Raw genomic sequence first — 13,851 nt, forward strand, 5'->3', positions numbered from 1 at the left:
ATGCCGTTACACACACCGGTTCATCGTGATCCTAAAGATAAAGGTGGATTAGGGGTAGACTATAAAGAAGTTAGAGGTCCATTTATTGGTAATTATAGTGAATCTATAGAGCATCTGACTGAGAAGGAAGAGATCTTTACTGGACTTGCCCCCAAACTCGGAATTTATAGTTAACAACGTGTGGAAATGGCTCCACAACGTCCATTTACCGAGTAATGGTGTCAAAGAGAAAAAATATGCTCAAGATACTCAAGATCCCTGATTTCCAGTTCAAGACCCAGATTTTTAGGATAGTTAGTTGGATATTTTCTCTATAAAAGGGACAAGTGATTGCTAGGCTTACACACATCGACTCACCACTGAAAAAACACTCTTTTCTCTCTATTTTCTTCTGTAAACACATCACACAAAACACTTTACATCATTGTAACACTTAGATCAATCACTTGGGCTCTCGAATTGTAATTATCTTCGATTTATCTTAATAAAAGTAGCACGGAGGGATGATTGCTTCCTCCCGGGGTTTTTATGTCGGCGATCCAGAATGATTAAGGGCTTTTTCTCGTCAACAAATCACAGTGTTCTTACTCCTTTTATGCATTTTACTTAATATATATTTTATATAGCGTTTTTCTTACGATTATCGCTAATATCTTTACATTGTGTTTACTTTTGATCAACTTTCACAAAGTAATCTTTTTATTTACGTTTAAGTACATTAATTACTCATATTTTATGCTTTTATACAGTTTCATAACGAATTCTTAATTATTATCACGTTTCAACGTTTTTTATTCAAGATCTTGGCACTTTATACGTTCATTTATTAGATTTTACAAGTAGATCTTTACTTTTACAGTCCTATCTTGATAAAAACATTCATCTTAGCATTATCTTACATGATTATTCAATATTTAGCAAATACGTTACATTTTCGCAATTATTTCAACACCTCAGTATATTGAACTTTCAAAATCTACAAGCACACAACCTCACAAACGAAAGTTTGGTTACATAATTAATATAAGTCTTCAACGTAGATTATCTTAGGTGATTTTTTACCAAAACAGCATGGACCTAATAAGTGCAGTTTCTCTTATTTGTTCAAGTCTAGTGTTCAATTTAACTATCTCAAGCTTAGCATCAACTAATTCCTTTTCTTTTTGAGCAAAATCTGTAGTTAGTCTAGCAATTGTTTGTTATGCCTGGAAAAATTTCAAGTACCAATATCCTGAAAGCCCAAGATTTTGACATCTCAGGATCTTGACACAGCGGAACATTCGGAAGATATACTAACGTATTGTTACACATGTCATTATTATTTCCTCTTGAGATATACATGCAGGGCTGATATTATTCAATATCTCACATGGAGAAATACCTCTAACGGTACAAAATCAAGCATACGCGTAAAGAATCTCTTCAACACGCAAAGAAGACTTAGTCCCCAACATAGTCGGACTTCAAGTGGAACTCTACATGAGGAGATATACAGCAACGGTCACTTGACCAGTCAAGATCTTCACCAACGTTCAATGACTGAAGACCTGGAAAATCCCTACAATGTCGGATAGTTAGTTTATTTCCAACGTTATAAAAAGAAGAGGCTTGATCGATCCTAGGCACTTAATTTCACCTGCTATCATTCACTTGTACTCATACACTATGCATATTTCGCTACTTACACACTTAGAAAGATCGATCAACCTGCTTCCACCAATTGTATCCATTTCAACAATAATCAATAAAAGAACAAGGCAAGAACGATTGTTTCCTCCCAGGGTTTTTATGCCGGCGATCCTCTAAGGATTAAGGGCTTTTCCTCGTCAACAAATATCGATGTTCTTGTTCTCTACTCTTTATTTTACGTTTTACTTATTTGATTCTTGCATAATATCTTGTTTATCTTAACATATCTTGCATTATTTACATTAGTTTGTGAATACATTGACCCTGTTTATTGTTTAGTCGACATAATCTATTTTCAAAAGTCTTTCTTTGCAACGCATCTTTGTAACTCAACCTATTTTACAAGCACACAACCTCACGAACGAAAGTTTGGTTACTTAATTAATCTAAGTCTTCGACGTAGATTATCTTAGGTGATTTTTGACCAAAACAATTTGGCGCCGTGGGGCAAAAGGTGCTTTCAATTGTTTAAAATCTCAGATCTACAATTTAGAAAAACTACTTTTTTCAAATCAATTCCGATAATGTCGACCTAGCCAACTAATTCTTCGCAAACTGCTCCTGCTATTTCTTCTTCTATGACTGATAATGTTGCAGGAATCAACTACAATCGGAAAAATAAGAATAACACGACTCATCCTAATCAAAGCAAGGATAATGCACCTGCTGGTCGGACAAATGAATTTCGCATTATTGATGAAACTCCAGCAGGAATTCAAAACACTGAGACAGGGCGAGCAGAACGATCAAACTTTGAAAGAGCTTATTCAGATGCTTTGATGTTGAATCTGAAGAGAATGCTAGAAATACTAATGCTGAAGAAACACCTAACTTGTTTGAATTTTTGCAGAAACTTACTAAAACGGTTGAAGCAAATCAGGAATTTACTCAAACACAATTTAAGAAATTGGAGTCAAGGATCACAGAAAATGGGCCTCTGATAACTCCAAGGAATTTGTTTGGAACTCCAGTTTTATCTGCACTTCCTGGGTTTGCCCCATTTGGCACGACGATCCCAACTGCATCCCGAAATTTTGGGAGTAACATCCCACAAAATACGCAGGCTGCTGGCACCTCTGCTAATGCGGGATCAGGTTTATTTAATACTAATAATTTTACTAGATCGTATGGATACACTAACCCATTGCAGGAACAAGGAACAAACGAATATATTGCGAGAGAATTTCAGAAAATTAAGGAAATGATTTCGAGTGTTCCTGGATTTTGCAATCCAATTCCAGAAGTCAATCCTACTTCTTATCTCATTAATAGATACGGGGATAGGATTGCAAATGTGGAAATTCCAAAGAAATTCCAAGTGCCAAATATTAAGCCCTATGATGGAACTTCCGATCCACAAGAGCATGTTGCATTGTATCTGGAGAAAATGGAGACTGTGCCCATTCCCTACAACCTGAAGGAAGCTTGCTTATGTAGAAGCTTTGGCTCCACATTGACTGGCTCAGCCTTAAAATGGCTGCAGAGTTTGCCTCCTCAATCTATAAACTCTTTTGCTGATTTAACTAATTTGTTTAACAGTCAATTTTCATGCAGTGGAACTTTTGAGAAATTAACTGATGATTTATACAAAATTACTCAAAAACAGCATGAATCACTTAGAGACTTTATGACTAGATTTACTAAAGAATCTCTTAATATTCCTAAATTAGATATGTTAACTGCTATCCAAGCTTTGCAGAGAGGCCTTCACCCTGGATCCAAATTCCAAGAAGACCTTATAATGACCCAATGCAGAAACTTGGATGAGGCAAAGGCTAGAGTAGCAAGATTCATCAGACTTGAAGAAAATGAACTAACAACAGCAAAACTGGATGCCTTATCTTACGATTGACCAAATCGTAGGACTGAGACTCCAATCTTCAAACATAGGCATAAACCATATACGAGGCATGTTCAGAATCAAATCAATGTTGTTGAAGAAGAAGAAGGGAATGAGTACCCTGCATTATCGACATATTGTTTCACTGTCGGTATACCTGGTTTGATAATGGCAATGAGAAACCTTGGAGATAAGGTCAGATGGCCACAAAAGAAAAATAACGATGGTTATTTCAAGAAAAAGGATACCAGTCAATGGTGTGCTTACCAGACTTTGATCACATCACTGAAGACTGTAAAATGCTGAGAAAGGAAATATGTATACTCTTATCCAAAGGGTACTTGACAAAGTTAATGGGTAGAAAGAAGGCTAAAGACGTAGAAGGCATGGACATCACCAAACCAAAACCTACCCAAAAAGCAGATTCCCCACCAGCAAATGCTAAAGTGATCAACACCATTTCTGGAGGATCAGAAGTTTGTGGAACAAGTTATATCAGCAGCCAAAAGATTTCCAAAACAGAATAAGGCAGAAAAAAGAGAAAAAAACGTGTAGAAAGCTTTTATCTCGGACTCAGATATTATCTCCTTTGAAGATGACGACTTTGATGACATTATAGAGCCTCATCACGATGGTTTGGTCGTTACTCTCTTTATTGCTAACCATTTTGTTCGCAGGATTCTAATAGATAATGGAAGCTCTGTGAATATAATCAAATTGGAGACGCTCAAAAGAATGGACATCTCTGAAGACAACATTATTGGCAAAATCTCTCCTTTAATTGGCTTAAGTGGAGAAACCAAATATACTGTGAGAGAAATTAAGTTACCAGTATATGTGAAAGGATTAAACTCCATGCAAAAATTTTGCGTGGTAGATGTTCTCCCATGCTGTAACATCATCCTAGGGAGACCATGGATTCATGAAATGAGGGCAGTGCCATCGACATACCATCAATGTGTCAAAATTCCAACACCTTGGGGAGTTGTTACTGTTAAGGGTGATCAACAAGAAGCAAAAGAATGTTATACATCAAGTATGAAGTCAGCATCAAAGCCTACTGCCCAATAGCAATTACAGAAGAGGATCTTCGATGTTGATGAACCAGAAGAACAAGACGTTAAAGAAGTTATCTTAACACCTGAAGATTCTAATATTAAAGTATTATTAGGAGCGAAAATCTCAAAAGAATTAGAAGTCAAATTCACTGACTTTCTAAAGAGAAGAATGAAGACTTTTAATTGGAAGTAAGAAGACATGACAGGGATATCAAAAGATGTAATTACTCACAAGCTTGGAATTGATAAGAGTTTCATGCCCATCCAACAGAAAAGAAGAAAGTTCGCTCCTGAAAGGAATGCCATTATTCAAGAAGACGTTGAAAGGTTATTAAAAGCAAAAATGATCAGGGAAGTAAAATTTCCTGAGTGGCTAGGAAACGTGGTCGTGGTGCAGAAAAAGAATGGAAAATGGAGAGTTTGTGTAGATTTCACCGATCTAAACAAAGCCTGCCCGAAAGATCCATTTCCCCTGCCTCACATAGACGCAATGGTAGATGCAACTGCAGGACATGAGATGCTCACATTTATGGATGCTTCTTCTGGATTTCAGCAAATTCAAATGGAACCTGAAGATCAGGAAGCCACCGCCTTCATGACACCGACATGTATTTATTGTTATATTGCAATGCCTTTTGGTCTTAAAAATATAGGTGCAACATATCAGAGGTTGGTCAATATGATGTTCAAAGACCAACTGGGGATACTATGGAAGTATACATAGATGATATGGTGGTCAAATCCAAGAGGGCTGAAAATCACCTGAAAGATCTTGAAGTGGCCTTCAACATCCTAGATAAATATAACATGAAGCTAAACCCTGCAAAGAGCAACTTTGGAGTTGGCACTGGCAAGTTTCTAGGATATATGGTCACCAAAAGAGACATCGAAGCAAGTCCAGAGCAGATCAAAGCCATTCTAATTTTGAAGTCTCCTTCTAATGCCAAGGATGTTCAAAGACTGACGGGAAGATTAGCAGCGTTGAATAGATTCATTTCAAGATCCTCAGATAGATGTAAAGAATTTTTTGATATTTTGAGAAAAAACAAAAGGTTCGAATGGGGAGAAAAACAGGAAGAAGCCTTCCAAGAGTTGAAGAAATATCTCTCTACTCCTCCACTATTGGTAAAACCTGAAGATGGAGAACCTCTATATCTCTACATGGCAGTATCTTCAACTTCAGTAAGTGCAGTGCTAGTAAAGGAAACAGAAGGTCAGCAAAATCCCATTTATTACGTAAGCAAAAGTTTAATTAATGCTGAAACCAGGTATTCTCATCTCGAAAAACTTATACTCGCATTAGTAATGGCATCTACTAAGCTTAAGCATTACTTTGAAACGCATGTTATACATGTTAGGACTAATTACCCTATAAAATGTGTCCTAAGAAAACCTGAAGTATCTGGTAGGATGGCTAAGTGGTCCGTTAAATTAAGTGCTTTTAATTTAATCTATGAACCTAGGACTGCTATAAAATCACAGGCCTTAGCAGACTTTGTGGCTGATTTCAGTACCGATTTGCAATCTGATGTAGACCTGGAAGTCAAAATGTTAAAAGAATCTACTGAAAAATGGACTTTACATACTGATGGTGCAGCTAATGTTAAAGGAATAGGATTAGGCATCGTACTAAAATCGCCACAGGGGGATATAATACCCCAAGCAGTTAATTGTCATTTTATAGCTACCAATAATGAAGCAGAATATGAAGCTTTGATTTCTGGCATGCAATTGGCTAAAGATATGAACATTAGAAATCTTAAAGTATATGTAGATTCATTACTTTTAGCTAATCATTTTAATGGGACATATGCTGCGAAAGGTGAAAAATTGATACAATATTTGGAAACAGTCAAGAAATTGGCAGGAAATTTTGATTTATTTGATATAGAGCAAGTTCCTAGAGAGGGAAATACTGAAGCTGACGCTTTGGCTAAGTTAGGATCAACACTTAAAATATCACCAGAAACTAAGATTCCAATAGTTCACATTTTACAACCTGCTATAGGAGATGAATCAATAAAGATATTGGCTATTTAAGATACAGAAATAGACCAACTTGAAAACTCATGGATTACACCCATAATAGAATATTTGAATACTGGGACAATTCCTAAGGATGAACACCCAAAGAATTTTTGTATGAAAACTGCACATTATTCTATGATAAATGGTACTTTGTATAGAAGATCACTTGCAGGACCATATTTAAGATGTTTGGAACATCCCGAGACTACTAAGGTACTTAAGGATGTCCATGAAGGTGAATGTGGAAATCATACAGCAGGAAGATCTTTGTACTCTAAGATCTTGAGAACAGGTTATTATTGGCCAACTATGAAACAGGATGCTGAAGAATACTCACAGAAATGTGATGCATGCCAGCAACATAGCAACATTTATCATCAACCAGCAGAGCCTATGTATCCAGTCCTTTCACCTTGGCCATTCATGAAGTTGGGGATGGATATTGTTGGACCAATGAAGGAATCTTCAGCAGGGAAAAAGTACTTCTTGGCCATGACTGACTATTTTTCAAAATGGATTAAAGCAGAAGCATATGCCAAGATCCAAGAATCCCATGTTATATCTTTTATCAAGAAAAATATACTAACACGATTTGGAGTTCCCGCTGAGATAATTTGTGACAATGGATCAAAATTTATTGGCAAAAGGACGACCAATTTCTGTGAAAGTTGGGGTATCAAGATGATCACCTCTACTCCTGTACACCCTCAGGCTAACGGACAAGCAGAGTCAAGCAACATGATCATTATGAACAATCTCAAGAAAAGACTGGGACAAGCTAAAGGAAAATGGGCATAAGAACTTCCATTTGTCTTGTGGGCTGATCAAACCACTTCGAAAACGACTACTGGACAAACACCATTCTCACTTGTCTTTGGGACTGAAGCAGTGTTGCCCACCGAAATGGACTTACCTACAGCGAGGGTAAGCCTATTAACTTATGAGAAAAATAAGGAGTTATTGCTTAACGATCTTGAAGCTATAACTGAGTTACGAGAAAGAACCAAGTTGAGAATAGCAGCCTACCAACAGCGGATTGCTAAGTCTTATAATAAAAATATAAGAGTTAGAAGATTTCAAATCGGGGATTTAGTCCTCAAAAAAGTTCTAACTAAACCCGATGGTAAGTTAAACCCAAAATGGGAAGGTCCGTACTTGATAGAAGGAAAAGCTGGGAAAGGGTCCTATTGGCTTCAAACTTTGGAAGGTATACTAATTCCAAGAGCATGGAATGCTATCCATCTCAAGATTTATCACATGTAATACTTTGTCTTTCAACAAAGTCAAGTAAGATCTCTAACCTTTGAACTTTATATTTCTATGTCATATATTATTTTCTTCAAAATAACGATACTGACTTGAGCGTCGGAGTGGCGTTAGCCAAAAGGCTAATGCCAGTTTCAAATGAAAGTTTTGTTTTATAGGTTCAACGAGACGAATCTATATTAACAACCACATGCACAAAGACTCGTGACAAGGTTTGGCTCTAATGCCTACATATGGTTAAATTTTTTCACCTTCTCTTAACAAGGTCTTTACCTTTTGGCTTTCACGCCAACATTTGGACGGCTCTAACGCCAAACATTTGGTTAAAGGTTTACACCTTTCTTAAATCGCCCGGTGTCGCACGAGTTAATTAGATGGTTGAAGGGTTAAATTCCAAGGTCATCGAAATTAATTCTATTGGTTATCAATGTTACCATTGATTCTCCCGATATTGGCTAACCACGCCGCCATTGTCAAACAAACATCCGAAATGGGCTAACCACGTCACTTAAGCAATTTCAAGATATTAAGACACCTTTAATATCTCGAATAACAATATTTATATGAAATAAATTAAAATTGAGAATCCCCCTTCTTGATTTTAATTACTAACGAAAGCTTATTCGATTCCACTCCAATGTATTATTTTAATGCAGGCACAAGTGGACATCGACTGTCATTAAATATAACTGCAGGCTAAAGATCATAGCCATCAAGTGGGATTCTCATCGCTCACACAAGGTGCATGTATCTTATCTTTAATTACTTTGTTGATTTGACTACTTACTGAAATTATCTAGTAAGCCAAAAGTCATGATTACCCGACAAACGATGGAGTAATATTAATTACTCATTTGACTATTTTACCCTTGCTAACAGTTTTGATTTTTGAACGACAATCGAAATGGATCAAAAGATTAATATTTTTCATTAGCATATATACATAAAACTACTTTAACAAGCAGTTTTTACAACCATGATTGACCACTCCGGATCAATCTCGCCCCTCCAAATACATTGCTTTTCTACAAATCACTACCCCTATCGATTCATATTACTAAAAACAAAAGAGTCTAAAAATGTGGGCTCCGGCCTTTGCATCGTATCCTTCATCGCCCACAAAAATATCCTAAACGTGAAATTCCCAGTAAAGGTCAGGGTTGGTTCTCTTCAACTCATCTAGGATAGAGCCCATTCTTGCTACCTCTTCTCTTGCAACTTTAAGCTCCTCTTGTGTGGCGCCAAGTTCGCAGCAGAGCTCTCTGAGAATGTGGTTCAAGATTTCGATCTTAGCCTTCAAACCTCTGTTAGCTTCTGAACTCATTTCCAGTTTTGTCGTTGCACATTCTTTATGAGACTTGAGTAAACCCTCCAGAGACTTGATGATTTCATCATTGATTTTGTCTTTTGCTATTTGTTGATCTTCGAGGTCGGCAAGAGACTGCAATATAAGGATAACAAGGATTAATAATAATGAAAAGGAAAACTTAATTAAAGAATGTTTGAACAAACCTTTTGAAGGAATTCCCCTAGCGATTTCAAAGACATAGTGAAAATTGATATTTTTGAAAGAAAAGTAACTAATTGGTAATTTGCAAATGAATAAAAATGTTGGTTTATATACGGGGGTAAAAGTTAAATCGTCTAGTTATTGTTTTCGTATTGAGACTCTTGGCTACCCTTTTTACACGCGTTTTATCCGTGTGACAGTTTTTGCAATTTTTACCATTTGACTCCGGTCAAAGTTTCGTCTAGAAGCTTCAAAGTTATTTAAATAAAAATGATTTTATTAAATAACTTTGGGGACAATTGTTATGCCTGGAAAAATTTCAAGTACCAATATCTTGAAAGCCCAAGATCTTGACATCTCAGGATCTTGACACAGCGGAATATTCAGAAGATATACTAACGTATTGTTACACATGTCATTATTATTTCCTCTTGAGATATACATTCAGGGCTGATATTATTCAATATCTCACATGGAGAAATACCTCTAACGGTACAAAATCAAGGATACACGTAAAGAATCTCTTCAACACGCAAAGAAGACTTAGTCCCCAACATAGTCGGACTTCAAGTGGAATTCTGTATGAGGAGAAATACAGCAACGGTCACTTGACCAGTCAAGATCTTCACCAACATTCAATGACTGAAGACCTGGAAAATCCCTACAATATCGGATAGTTAGTTTATTTCCAACGTTATAAATAGAAGAGGCTTGATCGATCCTAGGCACTTACTTTCACCTGCTATCATTCACTTGTACTCACACACTCTGCATATTTCGCTACTTACACACTTAGAAAGATCGATCAACCTGCTTTCACCAATTGTATCCATTTCAACAATAATCAATAAAAGAACAAGGCAGGAACGATTGTTTCCTCCCAGGTTTTTATGTCGGTGATCCTCTAAGGATTAAGGGCTTTTCCTCGTCAACAAATATCGGTGTTCTTGTTCTCTACTCTTTATTTTACATTTTACTTATTTGATTCTTGCATAATATCTTGTTTATCTTAACATATCTTGCATTATTTACATTAGTTTGCAATTACATGGACCCTCTTTATTGTTTAGTCGACATAATCTATTTCAAAAGTCTTTCTTTGCAAAGCATCTTTGTAACTCAACATATTTTACAAGCACAAAACCTCACGAACGAAAGTTTGGTTAATTAATTAATCTAAGTCTTCGACGTAGATTATCTTAGGTGATTTTTGACCAAAACATTGTTCATTTCCTACTTTTTCCATAAGAACTTATTCTCTAAGTTTCTCTTTCAAAGCAAGAATATCCTTATCTAAAGCTCGAATTTTATCTTTATAAAGGCTTTCTTATTGAACTAAACCTGAATTCTTAGTAAAGTAGTAGTCATTTTCTTTTCTAAAGTTTTCATTCCTAGCAGTTAAACTATCTGCAGATTCATTAAGGCTAGAGATTTCATCATTCATAAGGGCAACTAATTTACAGACCTTAACAATAGATTGTAAAGAACAACTTACCTTCTGATCAGCAGCTTGACAGTCAGCCATGTATGCAACAAAGTCTTCAGTCGTCATGCCATCAGGAATCTTAAACTCTTTCATTTGTTCTTCAACAGTCTTTTCAACAATTTTCTCAGCAACAGACTCATCTTTCTCAGCCAAAACGGATTCACTTTCTGACTTCACTATCTCAATCACCTTTTGAACACTTCCCTAATTTTCTCAGATAATCTATCCTCACTAGGATAGATAGCATAGTCAATGGTATCCACAGCCTCATCAACAATATGTGCAAAATCATCAAAAATCTCAGCCAGATATGCATGATTTGAAGTATCTTTTGATTGAGTATCCCACTGATATGTACCATCTGGATTTTGAACAACTACCTCTTTTGACTCCATTAACTGTGGAGATCCATTCTGTTGGGGATTCACTTGATATAGAATCATAGCTTGTGTCTTGTTTTGATTAGGTGTAGTCACTCCTCCTTGATTATAATTCTGACGTCTTACAGCAGTATTATCATTTCTCTTTGGACGCTGACATTCCCTAGCAAAATGGCCAAATCCATCACAATTAAAGCACTTAACCTTAGATTTGTCGAATCCTTTTGTACCTTAACCTACAAATCTACCAGTCCTCTAAGTAAATCTCCTAACTTTGATAGTAAACATAGCAAGCTGTCATTGAAGATCCATTTCTTCCAAGTCATCTGGATCCAACTGATTATAATCCTCGTCAATTAGTTTAGGATCCGTCACTTTCCCATTAATGTAAGATTCGTGAGCAGAACATAAAGCAACATAAACATTCATACATCCTTCAATAGAACTCATACTCATAGGCATTGAATGAAAGGATGGAGAGGCACTTTTAACACTTTTATCACTTGTAGAAGTATTATCATATGCAACATAACCTGCAAGTCCATCTGAGTCAATAATCGGTGAAGCCGTCTCGCCGCTGAGAAATGTATTCACCCTTGAACTAGAACTGGCTAAATGAACAGGAGCAACATGATACAAAGTCAAATCTTGAGTAAAAGCACCATGAGCCTCTTTGATCTTCCTCTTCATTTCCCTATTACGTAACTTCGAGACAACCAAATCAAAAGTCCAAGTACTATAATCTTTATCATCCTGAAGATCATGAACATACTCCGTCCAAGCCTTTGGTAGTGTGTCCAAAAACTTGTCAACTAGCTCTGACTGAGGATAAACAACTTCAAAATAAGCTAACTTAGTTGTCAAATGATTGAAACGAACAATGATATCATACAAAGTCTCCCATTTCAATCCATTAAATGCTTCATATTGTCGCTTAAGTAACTTAATCCGATCTTTCTTCAGAGTAGCATCACCTTCACATTACTTTTCTAAGGCATCCCATAACTCTTTCGAGGTTGCATACTTCTTAAAAAGATGTACGCTGTCCTGAGGCAAGGCCATGGTTAAAGTAGAAAGCGCCTTACCTTCAACCGCATACTTCTTTTTCTCTACATCTGGCATTTTTGTATAAGTATATTTTCCGATGACTCCATTCTTCTCAAAAGTTGGCCAATCATATCCTTGAGTTACCATCAACTACATATCTATACCAATCAGACGAATGTAATCTTCAAATCGTCTTTTCCACATCCAGTAATTTTCCATACGGAACTGTTTTGGTGGAGAGTTGCCACGACCGACTTCATGGTCGTGCATGATTAGATGGTTGATAAGTGCAGCATTAGGAGCAATGTTATTAGTAGCCATTTCGAAAAAGAGAAAGAAAATTGAGTCCCAATGTTCATTGTTGAGTGTATTGGGTTTTGTCATCATCAAATAGGGGGAGATTGTTGAGTCCCAATGTTCATTGTAAATTTGGTGATCACAAATCTGAGAGCTAAACACTTAGAAATCTTTTGGTTCTTGTAACCTGATCTGGGTCAGACTAAGTTGACACAGCTTACGATCTGTTTCTAGCCCAGATAACTCTTCATGTTTTGTATTGTAATATCTTATGGAAGCAAGTGTTATTCAAGCTGCATCAACAATGTTTATAGCATTCAATACAAGTAAAAGAAGATGATTGAAGATTGAAGACTAAGCTGGTAGTGGAAGGCAGCTTGGGATTAGCAGTCAACTTGGAGATACTTAGGCAGATTGATGTTTTCACAAATGACCCAATCTGTGTCTAACAATCAAGTTAAGATAATGTTAGAATATGAGCACATAAACATATAAAAACCCCTCTTAGTGAATCAATTGAAGAAATTCTTGTTCCCGGTAACACTAGAAACATGAGAAATAACAGAGCTTTATATGATCCTTTTGGTGCTCCTGGTTTTCCAATTGTTCCTCGAATTCTTCATAATCACCCACTCACATATATACTTGTTGATCAAGACTTAGCTGAAGTCTATCTCTTTGATATGTGGAGAACCATTACCTTCATTCAACCTCTAGACCCAACAATTCCAAAAGCCAAAGCCAAACTTAAATCACCTGAACTTCGTCGCCAAGGCTACTTTCAATATCAGTTGACTTCTGGAGATAGAACGTATGAGTTTGAGTTTAATTTTGATGACTTCAGAAGGATTCTAAGGCTTCCTGAAGCAAATTCCAATAGACATGCTGATTATGACACATTTGAGTCCAATGAAAAAATGTTTACTGCCTTGATTTCTCTTGGTTATGAAGGTCCTTTAACTAAGACAAAAGATTTCAAGTTGAAGAACCTACCAAAGATATGGTATTATGTGTATTCCATCCTCAACAACTTCTTAACTCCATATACAAGAGGAATGGACAATCTGACACAGCCAATGCTGCACATATTCTATGGTGTTGTATTCAACAAACACTATGACATTGCTCAACTTCTGTGGGACCAATTGATTGTATTGGTCAATGGCAAAGTTTCTGCTCCCAAGAAGTATATTCCATTCCTCATATTTCTCACAGCAAATGTCTACAGTGCAGTTAGACATGATAGAAGC

General features: G+C 36.4%; 1 protein-coding gene across 1 annotated transcript; it reads left to right on the forward strand.

The window, feature by feature from the left end:
- LOC122591475 lies at window positions 1-3,541 on the forward strand. Its single transcript, XM_043763742.1, has 3 exons — window positions 1-88; window positions 2,287-2,426; window positions 2,540-3,541. The coding sequence occupies exons 1-3, from the start codon at window positions 1-3 to the stop codon at window positions 3,539-3,541; spliced, it is 1,230 nt and encodes a 409-aa protein (XP_043619677.1).
- The last annotated feature ends 10,310 nt before the right edge of the window (window positions 3,542-13,851 follow it).

Source organism: Erigeron canadensis, chromosome 3 (genome assembly GCF_010389155.1).
Source record: "Erigeron canadensis isolate Cc75 chromosome 3, C_canadensis_v1, whole genome shotgun sequence".
NCBI lineage: Eukaryota > Viridiplantae > Streptophyta > Magnoliopsida > Asterales > Asteraceae > Erigeron > Erigeron canadensis.

Bases quoted from the DNA above. Each gene is read 5' to 3' on its own strand.
- LOC122591475 (XM_043763742.1), top strand. From the start codon at position 1: ATGCCGTTACACACACCGGTTCATCGTGATCCTAAAGATAAAGGTGGA. The intron at 89-2,286 runs GTAATTATAGTG...ATAATGTTGCAG, and splicing joins AGTTAGAGGTCCATTTATTG to GAATCAACTACAATCGGAAA. The intron at 2,427-2,539 runs GCAGAACGATCA...GAATTTTTGCAG, and splicing joins AAAACACTGAGACAGGGCGA to AAACTTACTAAAACGGTTGA.